This window comes from Strongylocentrotus purpuratus, unplaced genomic scaffold (assembly GCF_000002235.5).
Source record: "Strongylocentrotus purpuratus isolate Spur 01 unplaced genomic scaffold, Spur_5.0 spur5_scaffold_4, whole genome shotgun sequence".
NCBI classification, from domain to species: Eukaryota; Metazoa; Echinodermata; class Echinoidea; order Camarodonta; family Strongylocentrotidae; genus Strongylocentrotus; species Strongylocentrotus purpuratus.
This window is the reverse complement of record NW_022145610.1, coordinates 1,015,926-1,030,740: the sequence shown is the minus strand read 5'-3', so window position 1 is coordinate 1,030,740 and position 14,815 is coordinate 1,015,926. Positions and strand designations below refer to the sequence as shown.

The 14,815-nt window shown below is 42.4% G+C and overlaps 1 protein-coding gene across 1 annotated transcript; it reads left to right on the top strand.

Annotated features, from left to right (window-relative positions):
- The first annotated feature begins 5,871 nt into the window (after positions 1–5,871).
- Positions 5,872–13,456, top strand: LOC115929186 (RE1-silencing transcription factor-like). The gene is made up of 2 exons (XM_030997640.1): positions 5,872–6,025; positions 12,186–13,456. Exon 2 carries the CDS (start codon positions 12,190–12,192, stop codon positions 12,856–12,858), a length of 669 nt encoding a protein of 222 aa, XP_030853500.1. The 5' UTR covers positions 5,872–6,025; positions 12,186–12,189; the 3' UTR covers positions 12,859–13,456.
- The last annotated feature ends 1,359 nt before the right edge of the window (positions 13,457–14,815 follow it).

Sequence of the window (14,815 nt, the reverse complement as noted above, 5' to 3'; positions counted from 1 at the left end):
TACCTTCCCAGTTCCTACAGTCTTGCAGTGGTCTACTTTGGTAATATTTTCGGCTGTCTTAGGCAGCGCATGCCGGACTGGGAGGGCAGTAGCCTACCGTAGACTAAGCATACTCAGGGATAAGCTGTATAGTCTGTCCCTATATAATTATATAAAGAGCAAAGATATATTATTGCTGGTATCTCTTTGTATAGCGTAAAATGATGAATGATGGAGACCAAATTTACATCCGCTCTTAGATTGTTCAACGACTTAATTTGATAACCTACACATTTGCTGTCTTCCCCCAACCTCATTGTACATACGGTCTGTGATGTATCCAGGGCCCGCCCCCCCACTCAGTGTTATTTAGGGTACGCATATGCTTGTTCCCTCTTTTTGAAAGCACCCCCTATCTGAGGACTGCCAACATTTCCGAACCCCCCTTTCGCGGGCTTTTCGGGGACTTTTCCTGCCTTGGAGACCCCCCTAAAACATCAAAAATGCTCAATGTACCCCCCCCTAAATTCGGAATAATTTCTCAGGAGTCCAAAGAGATGAGAGAAAAAAAGAAGAAAGACACCCCCTTTTTAAAGAAATCTCCGGGTGAAAAGTTAATACACCTTTTTTTTTTTTTACAATTCTCGGGCCGGACTTTGTCGCACGAAAAGTACCCCTTTACCGGACATTTTGGTAACACGCATGGGGTTCGTCCGTTCTTGGAGTGGGGGGGGGGGGGGGGGGGGGGGGGGGGGATCCAGGGGATGGAGGGAGGAGGGGGAGGGGCACCCTAGCCAACTCTGACATATCGGACCTGTCCTCTATACTATACTAGGGCCTACGCAACTAAATAAAAATGTGTTCGTGTGCCTCATGGCCTGTTTTCCTCACTAAAAACGCACATGTGAGTAACCTTGTAATATTAATATATAATTCATTTTTGCTTGTCAGATATTTTCGGGACTTCCTTGTGTCGACTCTTCCTTCAAGGGAATCTTTTATCCGCCATTGTCAGTATGCATACTTTTAGCTACCTTGCTACAAATGAGGTTGCACAATATAGGCCCTAGCCTAGATGAATTAACATTTTACTTATACATCATACTATAATAGGCAATTTTCGTAATTTCACCAAATTTGTCAAGTGCCTCAATAAAAATTATTTCATTGACCTGATAAGAATAATAGTATTTCAATTTTCAGAAACAAAAAACTGCACTAAGTGTTGCTAGGTAGGTCAAGCCTTAATGTTTTTCCTACCTGGCAACAACTTATGTATGCAGTTAGGATCCTGTCTATTGAAATACTTTTGTATTCTTATCAGGTGAATGCAATTTAAAAGAAATCTTTGTATAACTTGTATTGAGGCACTTCACAAAGACTAATGCATTAAATTTGGTTACATTACGAAAATGGCCTATTATTAGAACCATGGGTGTCGATCCGTAACTGATACCTATTCATCAGGGGGGGATGATCTATTCATTCATCCCCCCCTGATGAATAGGTATTACGTAAGTATCGACACCCATGATTAGAACACTCTACTTTGACTCAAGCAAAGAAAGAGAGTATCTTAAGGTTCAATATATACAGTATTATACAGAATTATACAGTAATATATAGGCTAATTAGGCCTAGATCATGCGCAAGAGATGGAATCCAGGACATTCCACGAAAGATTAAGCACGCCCACCTCATGAATATTTATACTAATACGGGGATGACGTCACCATAACAACATACAGCATGTGTGTGAAAGAACTCTCCTTTCCACTCATTCACTCACTGAGCGACAAGCAGAGAAGGGTTCATAGACGGCTGGTTAACTATCAACGTGTACCAAGTTTGAGCCTTTTTGAGAAGACGGTATGGATTATTCAAACATGGGAATACTCTGTAAAACGTGGAGAGGATGTTTTGTTTTATCAGTTATTTACATCCTATTTTCTTCATTACAAATTTCAGTAACTGCGCAGAATTTCAGTAATAACGGTAAGCATTTTTGTTGTTGATACTCATACTATTCTTCTCTTGCGAGCAGTTCAACTCGAAGTGGAATGCATTCTCCCCGATACTTCGGCGTCTGCTTGAGCCCATGTTGATAGTCAACTGGGGCTTTGACACTCTTGTGTGAATTGATATTTGCTTTAGATTCTTAGCAAAACATTTGATTTATGTATTTTTTATATAGCATAGTTAGATTGCCTTCCGCATGCTGCGATTCAACGCAAGAGATTAATTTTAAAAAATATTTTTGATTGTGAATTTGTAATTCAACTCTGCATGCCATCAGTAAGGCCAATGACGATTTCCCATAATTTCCAGGTGCAGAGAAATGGTTGTAGATTCTTAAAACAAACTAAAAAACAAACAAAAGAACAAACAGAAGTGATAAGATATATTTGTTGTTAAACTGAAAATAGACATGATAGATATTGAATTATTATTTCTGTGTACTTTTTATTGCATGTTATATCTGAATTTATGTAAAATATTTTGAATGAGCAAGAAAGAGACTCAGATGGAGGAGCGAGTACAAGAGACAGACAGGGAATTAGAGATAGAGACAGAAAGAAAGAGAGAGAGAGAGAGAGAACGTGAGAAATATTAGAAAGAGAGAGAGGGAGAGAAAGTGATAAATATTAGAAAGAGAGAGAGAAAAAGAGAGAAAGAGAGAAAGAGAGAGAGAGAGAGAGAGAGATAGACTCAGAAAAGAAAAAAACAAAAGGCTTTGTATTTCCATCTGATATAACATCTCATGAAAATAATTTCTCTCTTTAGAGACAGGAAGGCATCAGTTCATGTACACCTGTAAAGTGTGAACAACAACCTTCTGCCTCTGAACAGATGAAAGTAATATCAGATAACCAAAAGGATTTTTAAATTGAAAAAGACGATCTGAGAGGGCTCTTGAATACATCATTGCCAGTCTTAAATAGACGCATTTCATATACCAAGAGTCAAGACTTCATATTGCATAATGTTCACAGTACACTCTGTGTGCAGTCCTTGCATTGCCCGGCCATGTAGCCCCCTTGTCCACTTCCATTGTTGATGCAGTAGCTTGTAATAATGTGTTCACTGATTAATCAGTAAATTGACTTTCATCTACAAGGGTGTTTGTAATCACAGGCTGGCTAATTAAAAGATAGCTGATTATTCATAGGTCTGATTATGTACATATGACACATGAAGTCTTGAGCAAGGCGCCATGCATGGGTATTGAACTGTAGTTTAGATTAGGTTGGTTCTAGTTTCAAATTTGGAATTTAACATAATAAAAGAATGTCATATTGTTAAATAAATCACATAATTATCAAATTGAAAGAAATTTTGTTCACAATATTATTTTAGACATACATGTGTGGCATTCAGCTCCTAATGAACTGCAAGGTTATGTTTTAGCTATTGTTTTGTACATGTATGTGTGAGCTAATTTGATTTGATTTGATTTGATTTGATTTGATTTATTTTACCAACAGCAATACATTCCATACATTTTATACAATTATTACATATACAGAAAGAGAAACTATTGGTTGGTAAAATGGGCCAGATAATAGCACATGTGCTAGTTGAGCCTAACCCCTTAAACAGCTAAACAAAGTATTTTGTTACAAATCAGTTTAGAGAACGTAACAAAACAAAAAATAATGAATTTACTGTTACAATCGATACTTAGACAAAACAAGAATCAGTACTCAACAATGTCTTACAATATAAAAACTAATAATGTAAAATATGAATTATGAATTGTGTACACTTGATATTTCATTCATGACTTATTCAACAAATGACTTGTAACAGAATTCCGAAACCTATTTCTAGACCTTGTCAGTCTGACATCAACAGGTAATCTATTCCAAAATTCACTGTCCACAAAAGACAATGAAAATTGACCTTGTGTCGTTCTTAATTTTGGAAGACGTAATTGTCCATCTTCTTTTTGTCTTGTGGAATAGCTATGTTCTATAATGTCACAATACTCTATCAAAATATGAGGCAAATTGCCATTGACTAGATCAAACATGAAAGTAGAAATTGATAACTCATGTAAATTATACACATTTAGGATTCGCAATCTTTTAAATAATGGATCTGAAGGAGTTCTCCAATCACTAAATGTTATGGCACGAACTGCCATTTTCTGTGAATATAATATACTTCTTAGGCTAGTCTTATAAGTGCTTCCCCACACCTCTATTCCGTAAGAAATATGTGGTTGTATAAATGCTTGCAATGCTATTGCAAACATTCACAGACAATCAGAAATTTACAAAACATTCAGTGGATTTTGGTTTCTTTAAAATATCTTTGTGAACAATGTATTAAGACTGCCTATCAGTATCACAACCATTCATAGGGTTTACTAAAATCTCACATTTCATTTGTATATATATATGTCAGTGAAATTGCTAGGTTTCCTCAGTATTTAGGAGAAACCCTAATTGTGAAACTTGTTAATGACTACAATTGCTAACCTCAGTTTGGATTCTAGTTAAATAATATAAATAAATGAACGGATGCAATTCAAAGTTCTGTCCCTTTTACACCTCTCTGCCCCCTCGGCCCACCACCCCCCCCCCCCCCATTTCTGGATTTTTCAATTTTCATTCAATCGTTAAACACATTTTGCTGATAATATCATAATATTCTTGAAAGGTTCTTCACCTTTTACCACAGTCTAAATTCAATTAAAGCCCAGTGCAAAGAATGTGGGTCTTGCTAAGGGCTGTATAATATCAGGAAAACGTAGATGAATATCTCCTGATTATTACTAAAATTAAATGCATGCTTGGGGCTGAACAAAGAACAACCAGGTCTCACATCTGCCTCACTATTTCACAGTCTATACAAATCATGTTAAAGGCTGTGATGCACATTCTGCGTGTACTTTCGTATTAAAAATGTTGGCAATGTACTACAATGCGTGTTGTAGCAGTGGTTTAATCCAGAACTTGAGATGTATACATGTATGACATTCCACTTTTCAAAAACTGGTTGAATTTGTCCTAATGTAAAAAGAATCTAAAATGCCATCTTAAAGTGGCACGTTCCCCCCAGTGTAGTTATCGCTGCTCTAGTCATCGCCATCTTGGTTCCGAAGATCGACTTCTAATTTGCATACAGCTGTCAATCAAAGTACGCGCAGCCTGGTCTTCCTTCGCCAAGCCAGCTGATCGCTGACGATCGCGACGTCACGAAAGTGGGCGGAAACAGCAGCCGAATCTTAGAGCCGAACTGCGATTGGCATTACTTCGGCACATGTATGCGATAATCGGTATTGTCCGGGCATTCGGAACATGCCATCTGCGTAAGAGCCGTATTCTGTTGGTGTCAATAGGCAGCTAGCACCGTCCGCCAGCGGGTACGTATTTTGAACGCCCTCTGGAATACGGGGAACATGCCTCTTTAAGGCATCTAGGCAGTAAGATGGGGAAGAAATTTGTATTTGGAAGAAAACAAAATTTTATTTGTTTCTTTAAGAAAAACCTTTTCTTAAAAACCCTTCTGCCTTATTGTATCTTTCCACTATCTGTTGCCCCCTCTTAAGATGTACAAATATATAACCCCCCCCCCCTTTCTCCATATCTCTCTACCTCTCTCTCTCTCTCTGTAATCATGATGCTGGTTCGGCTATAAATTTAAATGCCAAATCTTTTCTCGGGGCTTACATTTATTCTATAACAGGCCAATTAAAACATTTCGATATATGTCTTGTGTAATTGAACCACCCCTACACAGCATGATATTAGCTCAGAGTACCAGTATCTCATTTTACCAACAGCTAGTTCATATAAATTCATACAGTTTTAAGTGGGCTTGTATAGCTACTGCATAGTATGCATAGTATTCGGTCTACATACAAGATGCATGATTGGTTGATGTATTGTGACGGAATGTTACAGTGTTTAACCTGAAGAGGGCGACATTTTGGTCAGATTGATATAAGTGATTTGATAACGCTGCGAACGGGCAGTCCGTGTTTTGTATTGATGCAGTAAGGAATGCAGTAAAGTAAGCTGAAAGATCAAACATCATTGTAAGTTGTCGTTATTTGTCTCGGATATTACTTTGATTGAAGTGATTGATGAATGCATGATTGAGATCCTCGTTGAATAGTTGTGAGTTGTGAGAGTCGACTGTCTGGGAGAGTTGACTGATTTATAAGACGAGACCTGGTTCGTGTCGTTCGGAATTGCTACCAAGTTCATGGAACCAGATCTCGTCACACTGGTGGCAGCGGCGGGACAACTAAAACAGCGTGGGTCATGCTTCCAGCGTGAAACTACATACTAAGACACGGACTCAAAACACGCCACCTTTTTAGGTGCTAACGTGAGCTGCGAACTATCGAGAAGTGCAGCCAGGTGAGGTGCCAAGTTGAGGTGCCAAGTTGAGGTGCAAGTTGAGGTGCCAAGTTGAGGTGCCAGGTGAGGTGCCGAGTTGAGGTGCCAAGTTGAGGTGCAAGGTGAGGTGCCAAGTTGAGGTGCCAAGTTGAGGTGCCAAGTTGAGGTGCCAAGTTGAGGTGCCAGGTGAGGTGCCAAGTTGAGGTGCCAGGTGAGGTGCCAAGTTGAGGTGCCAAGTTGAGGTGTCAGGTGAGGTGCCGAGTTGAGGTGCCAAGTTGAGGTGCAAGGTGAGGTGCCAAGTTGAGGTGCCAAGTTGAGGTGCCAAGTTGAGGTGCCAAGTTGAGGTGCCAGGTGAGGTGCCAAGTTGAGGTGCCAGGTGAGGTGCCAAGTTGAGGTGCCAAGTTGAGGTGTCAGTTGAGGTGCCAATTGAGGTTCTACTTGAGGTGGAAGTTCTTTGTGCTACAGCTCTTAATAAATTCACCATGGATAAAAAGGAGCATCAAAGGTCCTCAGTTAATGAATGTGACCTAACTCAATTGAACACAGAGCTGGAACGTCTACGAATGGAGAATCAAATTTTACAGTTGGAACGTGACAATGCACGGTCAAAAATTAATCTGATAGAAGCAAGACAACAGGGATTGTCTTCACAAAGTACCGTCAAGCTTGGACAGTTCGAAGAACCATCTGTGAGAAGGAGAGTAGATACGGACATAGTTTTCAATGGACCGTACACTGAGAGAAACAAGGGTGAAAACACGCCCGAATGTGGAGAGAAGAAGGGCTTGTACCCTGAGCTATTGACCCCAGACCGGAAGGTTGGAACCGATTGTTCGACTCCTGAGCCGGATACCATGTTTTCTCAAGAGTTGGCTGGGGACATTGGGTCCCCTTTCCTTGAAGGATTCGATCCCAATTTTCCATGGGAAAAGGCCAGTGGAAGAACGAAATCGGCTCTTACGAAGAAGCCTGACAACAAGCAGGGTGATGTGGAAATAAAAGAAGAAGTTTCTAGAGATTGTTCAATAGGAACAAAACAGAGCCAAAGGCCTTGCATAACACCTGATCGGTTCAATGGACAAACATCGTGGCATCAGTACTTGAAACACTTTGAAGCATGCAAAGATATAAATGGTTGGACAGAGGAGCAGGCAAGTGCTTTTCTGACTGTAAGCCTTCAAGGTGAAGCACTCCGTCTGTTGGACCATCAGCACGATCGCAAACTTACGTATAGGGGACTGACCAAGCTCCTAGAGCAGCGATTTGGCCCAAGTCAACAGGCAGAAAATTTTCTGTTTGAATTGCGTCATCGCCGTCAAGGCCAAACAGAAACACTGAAGGAACTTGGCCAAGTCATATGTGAATTGGCAATCAAAGCCTACCCAGACATTCCAGAGGTTGGGAGAAAAAGGCTCGAGAAGAACCATTTTATTGAGGCAATAGAAGACCGGACTATCCGAGAAGGAGTGCACAGAGCTAGGCCAAAGGACATTGACGAAGCTATTCGTGCGGCCATAGAGACAGAGAACTATGAAAGAATCGAAGAAGAACGAAGATCGGAGAGACGTCCGCACAAATTGGTGAGGGGTTCAGAAAAGGAATCTGAGCAACTCATCCAGAAATTGGAGCATTTGTGTGAAAGGCAGGCAACACAATTCGAGACAATGACAAGGCTCATGAATGAAAGATTTCTTTCTTCTGAGAGAGTTCCCAAACCACCAACTCCTGGAAATTCCGGCAAGAAATGGCGGAGAAAAGAAGATTCGATATGCTTCAACTGCAACGAAAATGGACATTTCGCAAGGGAATGTCCTCTTCCTGAAAAGGAGAGGTCGGGAAACGACGAACAGCTGACCGGAAGGTCCACGGGAAGGCTGTAAGAAGTAACGGACCTAGTCGACTTGATGATGGAAGGATTGTAACACTTACACCTAACGAAGAACCCAAGCAAGGCTTATTTGTAGAGGGTACCATCAGGTCTATAAAATGTAGATTCCTCATCGATACAGGTTCAACTGACACAATTGTTAGAACTGACATGTACTACAGTATTGCGAAAGAGCAGAGACCGGTTCTTGAACAAGACAACGTCAGGGTTCAGCAGGTAGATGGAACGCCACTTGATGTGCTAGGAGTTGCCTGGACAGAAGTCAAAGTTGGAAAGACAATCTTTCCATTAAAGGTCATCTTTGCTAATATTAGGAACCAGGTAATACTTGGAATGGACTTTTTGATTCCAACCGCTGGGGTTCTAGACTTCTTCCGGCTGGAACTCATCTTGAACGGGGAACACATTCGATGCCTTAACCAGATAGGGAGATCATTCCTAAGAAGGATTTTAGTGAAAGAAACTATTGAGGTGCAACCAGGTCAAGAAACGCTCGCGCAAGGTGAGATCGCCAACTGTGTGGACGAGATGACGGGTACTGCCATAATCGAACCAGTTGCAGGCGGAGGCGAATTGGCTCGCCATGGGCTGGTGTTGGCAAGGTCCCTTGTCACTGCAGAGGCAGATGTTTTGCCACTGAGGTTGTTTAACCCGGGGAACAACAAGATAACACTTCGCCGGGGAACAATGGTCGGGATGATCTCACCAGCGGAAGTGCATGAAAGTGGGGAAAGGACAGAGAATAGTGGAAACGATGAAGTTCCTTCATACCTACAAGACTTGTTGCAACGAAGCCTGAGCAACATCGATCCGAAATATCACCAAGCTATCAAACAGTGCCTCGTGGATTTTCAAGATGTATTTTCTTCTGGAAGTCACGATTTGGGCCGGACCAATGCTGTCAGACACCACATCGAAACCGGCAATTCAAGACCTATAAGACAACGCCTTCGACGTCACCCTATCGTCAATCAGCAAGAGATTGATCGCCAAGTCAAATCATTAGTGCAAGAAGGTCTCATCGAACCTTCCGATAGCCCCTGGGCAGCCAACGTAGTGCTTGTGACTAAGAAGGACGGTACAAAACGGTTGTGTGTAGATTACCGCGGCCTGAATGTAGCAACTGTAAAAGACGCCTACCCTGTCCCCCGAATAGATGAGACCTTGGATGCACTAGGCGGGGCCAAGTGGTTTTCAACCTTAGATCTAGCTGCAGGCTATTGGCAAGTTGCCCTTGATAATGAAGCTCAAGACAAATCATCTTTTGTGGTTCGCGGTGGCCTATACAAGTGGAAGGTAATGCCATTTGGGCTGTGTAATGCCCCCGCAACTTTCGAGAGGTTGATGGAGAAAGTGATGGCTGGTCTACAATGGGACATATTGCTCATCTATTTGGATGATGTAATAGTGTTCGGTCGGACAGTTGATGAGCAAATCGTACGACTTCGCACAACATTGGCGCGGCTCCGGGAAGCCAATTTGAAATTGAAACCATCCAAGTGCAATTTGTTTCAACAGTCGGTGAAATACCTAGGTCACATCGTGTCTTCAGAAGGAATCACAACCGACCCTGCCAAGGTCGAGACCATTCGGAATTGGCCCAATCCCACATGCAGCAAGGATGTTCGAAGCTTCTTGGGGCTTGCATCCTATTACCGCAAGTTCATTCGCGGGTTCGCATCCATCGCATCACCACTTCATGAACTGACTGAGAAGGCTAGGCGTTTCGAGTGGAATGACGAATGTCAAAGAGCTTTCGAAGAGTTGAAGGAGTGCCTTATCCAGGCTCCGATCCTAGTATGTCCCTTACCAGAGGGGGATTTCCTGCTTGACACTGATGCCAGTCAGAATGGTATAGGGGCTGTGTTGTCCCAAATTCAGGAAGGCGAGGAAAAAGTAGTCGCTTACGCAAGCAAGAAGCTATCGAGGGCTGAGAGGAACTACTGTGTGACCCGTCGCGAGCTGCTAGCAGTTGTGTTCTATTTGAAATACTTCAAGCAGTATCTCTACGGTAGGAAGCTGACCGTTAGAACAGACCACGCTTCTTTGCAGTGGCTCCTCAACTTCAAAAATCCAGAGGGCCAATTGGCACGTTGGATCGAGGTTATCGCAGCATACAAACTGACAATACACCATCGTCCAGGAAAGAAACATGTGAATGCCGACAGTCTGTCCAGAAAACCATGTTCTCAGTGTGGCCTTGTTGATGACACAAGTGACGGCGAAGACACATCTACAGAGACAGATACTCCCTCCGAGCAAGTCCAGTTCCATTGTAGGGCAATTATTGCCTTACCTGGGGTCACTCGAGAGGCCTTAAGAGAAGGCCAGTTGGAAGATGATAGTATGAGCTGGGTATTGAAGGCTAAGGAAGGAAGAAGCTGTAGACCAGATTGGGAAACAATAGCCAACTCGACAGCTGCAAAGAAAACGTACTGGGCTCAGTGGGACCAATTGGATTGCAAGCAAGGAGTACTATGCAGAAAATGGGAGACGTCGGATGGGGCATGCGTGAAATGGAAGGTTATCCTGCCACGGAAGTACCGAAAAGAATACCTAGAAGCAATCCATGGGGGTACAATAGGAGGTCATCTAGGCGTTACCAAGACATTGTCAAACGTAAAACAGAGGGTTCATTGGTCAGGCATGTCAGGAGACGTGAGGTCATTCATCCGGTCGTGTGACCTGTGCGCCAGAAGAAAATCCCCCTCAAAGAGGGCACGTGCTCGACTTCAACAGTACGAGGTGGGAGAGCCAATGGAAAGAGTAGCAATGGACCTTGTCGGGCCTTTACCCAAGACCATCCATGGGAATCAGTGGATCCTTGTAGTAGGGGATTATAAGAGCAAATGGATGGAAGCGTATGCGCTTCCGGATGCTCGAGCTACAACAGTGGCCCAAAAGTTTGTCGAAGAATTTGTGTGCCGTTTTGGTGTCCCTCGTGAACTACATACCGATCAAGGAACTAATTTTGAATCGCAGGTGTTTGCAGAGATGTGTTCCCTGTTGGGCATTCGAAAGACAAGAACAACAGCTTACAACCCGAAATCAGATGGGCTCATTGAGAGGTTCAACAAAACCCTCATCAATATCACCGCCATGCTCATCGAGCAGTCAAAGAAGTCTAGGGAATGGGATGAGTGCTTGCCATATGCAACTAGCGCATATCGCTGTACTGCACAAGAATCCACGGGAGAGTCACCCAACATGCTCATGCTCGGGAGAGAAGTGACGCTTCCAATAGACCTGACTATGGAGAATCCAAAGTATCCTAGCTGTGATGAACCAAAAACAGACTACGCTGAAAAGCTACGCCAGAATCTACAACAAGCTCACGAACGGGCTAGCGAGTGTCTTAGGAAGAGTGCCAGGCGTCAGAAACGCAATTATGACAGGAAAGCTACCACCACTAATCTCAAGGAAGGACAGTTTGTTTGGTTATATGATCACAGCAAGAAGAAGGGGGTTTCCCCGAAATTACAGCTGCGATGGATGGGTCCTTACCTAGTGGTTACGAAGATCTCAGATGTTACGTTTCGGATTCAGCTGAGTCGCCGATCGAAAGCAAAGGTAGTACATGTAGATAGGCTCAAGCTGTACACTGGTGAAGATCTTCTTGCATGGGAGTATCGCCTTAGAGTTCCTGAGGAGGAATTTCCCTTTGCTGATTCTCCTAATCTTTCCCCTGAGGTCATACCAGAAGAGATCAGCCCTGCCAGTGATGAAACTTTGTCAGATGATCATCAACCCCAGCTTGATGAGACCCCTGCTGATGACCAACCCCAGCTTGATGAGAACTTGCCTGATGATCATCAACCCGGGTTCGATCTTCCCACTGATCTACCTCAGACTCCCGTGATTGAGAGTCGCTATCCCAGAAGAAAACGAAAACCACCAGATTTCTTTTATTAAATAAGAATTATCGACATAAATAATTATTTGTGTTTTGTTCTTCATAATTGCAGGATAATGTCTGAGGAGTGGAAGAAACCAGAGGACTTGGATGGGGACCGGCTTTACAAGTGCCGAGAATGTCTTTCCACGTTCTTGTACCACCGCAGCCTGATGCGCCATATCGGGGAGAACCATCGGGATGGATCCCGGAAGTGGAACTGCAAGACCTGCGATTATTCCTCTACCAGGCGGGGGAATTATGAAAGGCACGTGGACGGACACCGAAAGGACGAACAGCGCACGGTTTCCAGAAGAGAGTCGAGCAAAGAAAGAGAACCGGTGGGCCGGGGCGGTGAAAGGGCAAAATCCCCAGATCGACGTTGTCCGGAGACGAAGAGAGACGACAGAGACCAGCCACAGGAAAACAACACAGCCATTATAAGTGTACATCCAACTCCAGTGCCTAGTATTGATTCTTCCAGAGATGCCAGAGGCAAGCCTCTTGCCATGCTTAAGAGAGCCGCATCCCAGGATGAGGTGGTTTCGTCATCGTCATCAGCATCATCTTCGTCGGAAGAAGCTGAGAGTGGAGGAGAGGGTGCCACTGGAAATGCGCGTACAGACAGACCGGTTTTCAAGAAAGCGAGAGTTGAGAAGAGGATTACGACGACCTTTACTATTGAAGGACGCGTAGTTCGTACGAGAAAGACGAAGGAGTTCTTCGACCGCTTCATACTTGTTTAAGTTAACACTAAGTCTTACTGGTTTACTTGATCTGTTTTGATTACAACTATAGGCCTCAGTTTACAATTTGCTTAAATCAGGTAGGCCTACTAGAGGTCAGGTTTTTTGTTGTTGTTGTAACTTAAGTATTACTAGTGATCTTACGAGAAAAGTGTTTTGATATTCTTTACATTTCCAAACGTATTTTGGACATTGTTGATCAATGTCTTTGTATTTGTGATTACTTGTGTTATATAATTATATATCTATAAAAATAACAGGAAGAAGAGAAAAAGGCAAATGTGTAGCTTATTACGTTGATTTGCTTGGACTTTCTTATAGATTGGTTAGGAAAACAAGAATTAATAGTAAAAACCGTTTTACATGTTTCTAATGCCTATATTGTTGAGCTATGTTTAAAATGTCGTTTCGGTAGGTTTAGAACGAGGACGTTCTAGTCTAAGTGGGGGGTTGTGTGACGGAATGTTACAGTGTTTAACCTGAAGAGGGCGACATTTTGGTCAGATTGATATAAGTGATTTGATAACGCTGCGAACGGGCAGTCCGTGTTTTGTATTGATGCAGTAAGGAATGCAGTAAAGTAAGCTGAAAGATCAAACATCATTGTAAGTTGTCGTTATTTGTCTCGGATATTACTTTGATTGAAGTGATTGATGAATGCATGATTGAGATCCTCGTTGAATAGTTGTGAGTTGTGAGAGTCGACTGTCTGGGAGAGTTGACTGATTTATAAGACGAGACCTGGTTCGTGTCGTTCGGAATTGCTACCAAGTTCATGGAACCAGATCTCGTCACAGTATGAATACAAAAATGGCAATATGTGTAGGTCTACCTAAGCATGTCATATTGTAAACAATTTTAATCATCAACTGTCGTCCTTTTGAGAGACAGACTGATAGGGAGGAATAGAAGAAAAGAAACAGTGGGGAGATAGACAAAAGAACTACAGAAAAAGGATTTGAAATTTGTAATTACAGGTAATAGTTTTTGCGGCAAAATGGGCAATGAAATATATGACTATTCAATAGAGGAAAAGAGAGAGAGCTATAAAAAAAATGAAAGGGGGGTTATTTCTCACAGATAAACTAGGGAGATATGGATGAATATATTTCTGTTTGTATTTGGTAAAGTTGTACAATATTCTCAGCCATGATTTTGAATGGCTAGATTTGAGTTTAACCATGATTGTATTGCTAAATGTGACTGTCAGCGTGTCCACACACAAAACAATTTATCCCGAAACTCTATAACGAAACGTATAAAGAATCATCGCATAAATTTCAGAGTGTCCACACACAACAAACGTCGTACAAAGAATCATCGTATAAATTCTAGGGTGTCCACACACACAAGAAAGTAATCCTGACACTCTACAGCGAAACGTCTTATTGGTGCGCAGTTTGCTACTGCGGTCTTGAGATGGAAGCGGAAATGAGAGGTCAGGTCTCCTTTCGCGCGAGGTCACGTTAAGCCCCGCCCAGTTATACCGTTCTAGTTCGACTAGTTATACTAGTTACGTCCACACACAACACATTCCGTGATTAGGCGTGATTATGCAGGATTCTTTATTGAGTTCTAGTTAGAAACGATGCCCAAACCCGTGTTTCGTTATACAACGTTTCGTTATACAACGTTTCGTTACACGACGTATTGTTAGTAAGCGTCCACACACAGAAGTTCATTGTATAACTATCCCGAAACGGTATAACTAATCACCGCTAATCACGGAAAGTGTTGTGTGTGTGTGGACACTTCAGTGCTGTGTTTAGACAGCTGACCATGTGTGTTGTAGGAGTATGAACACATCTAAGCTGGACAATGCATCCCTTATTCTACACTGACCTCCATGCCCTGACTGCTCTTATGAGATACTTTGATAACTGACTTTATTTTCATAGGTATATGCTGTCATAATAAATGGAACTGGATATGGAATATGTCACAGGCTAAATCCTTT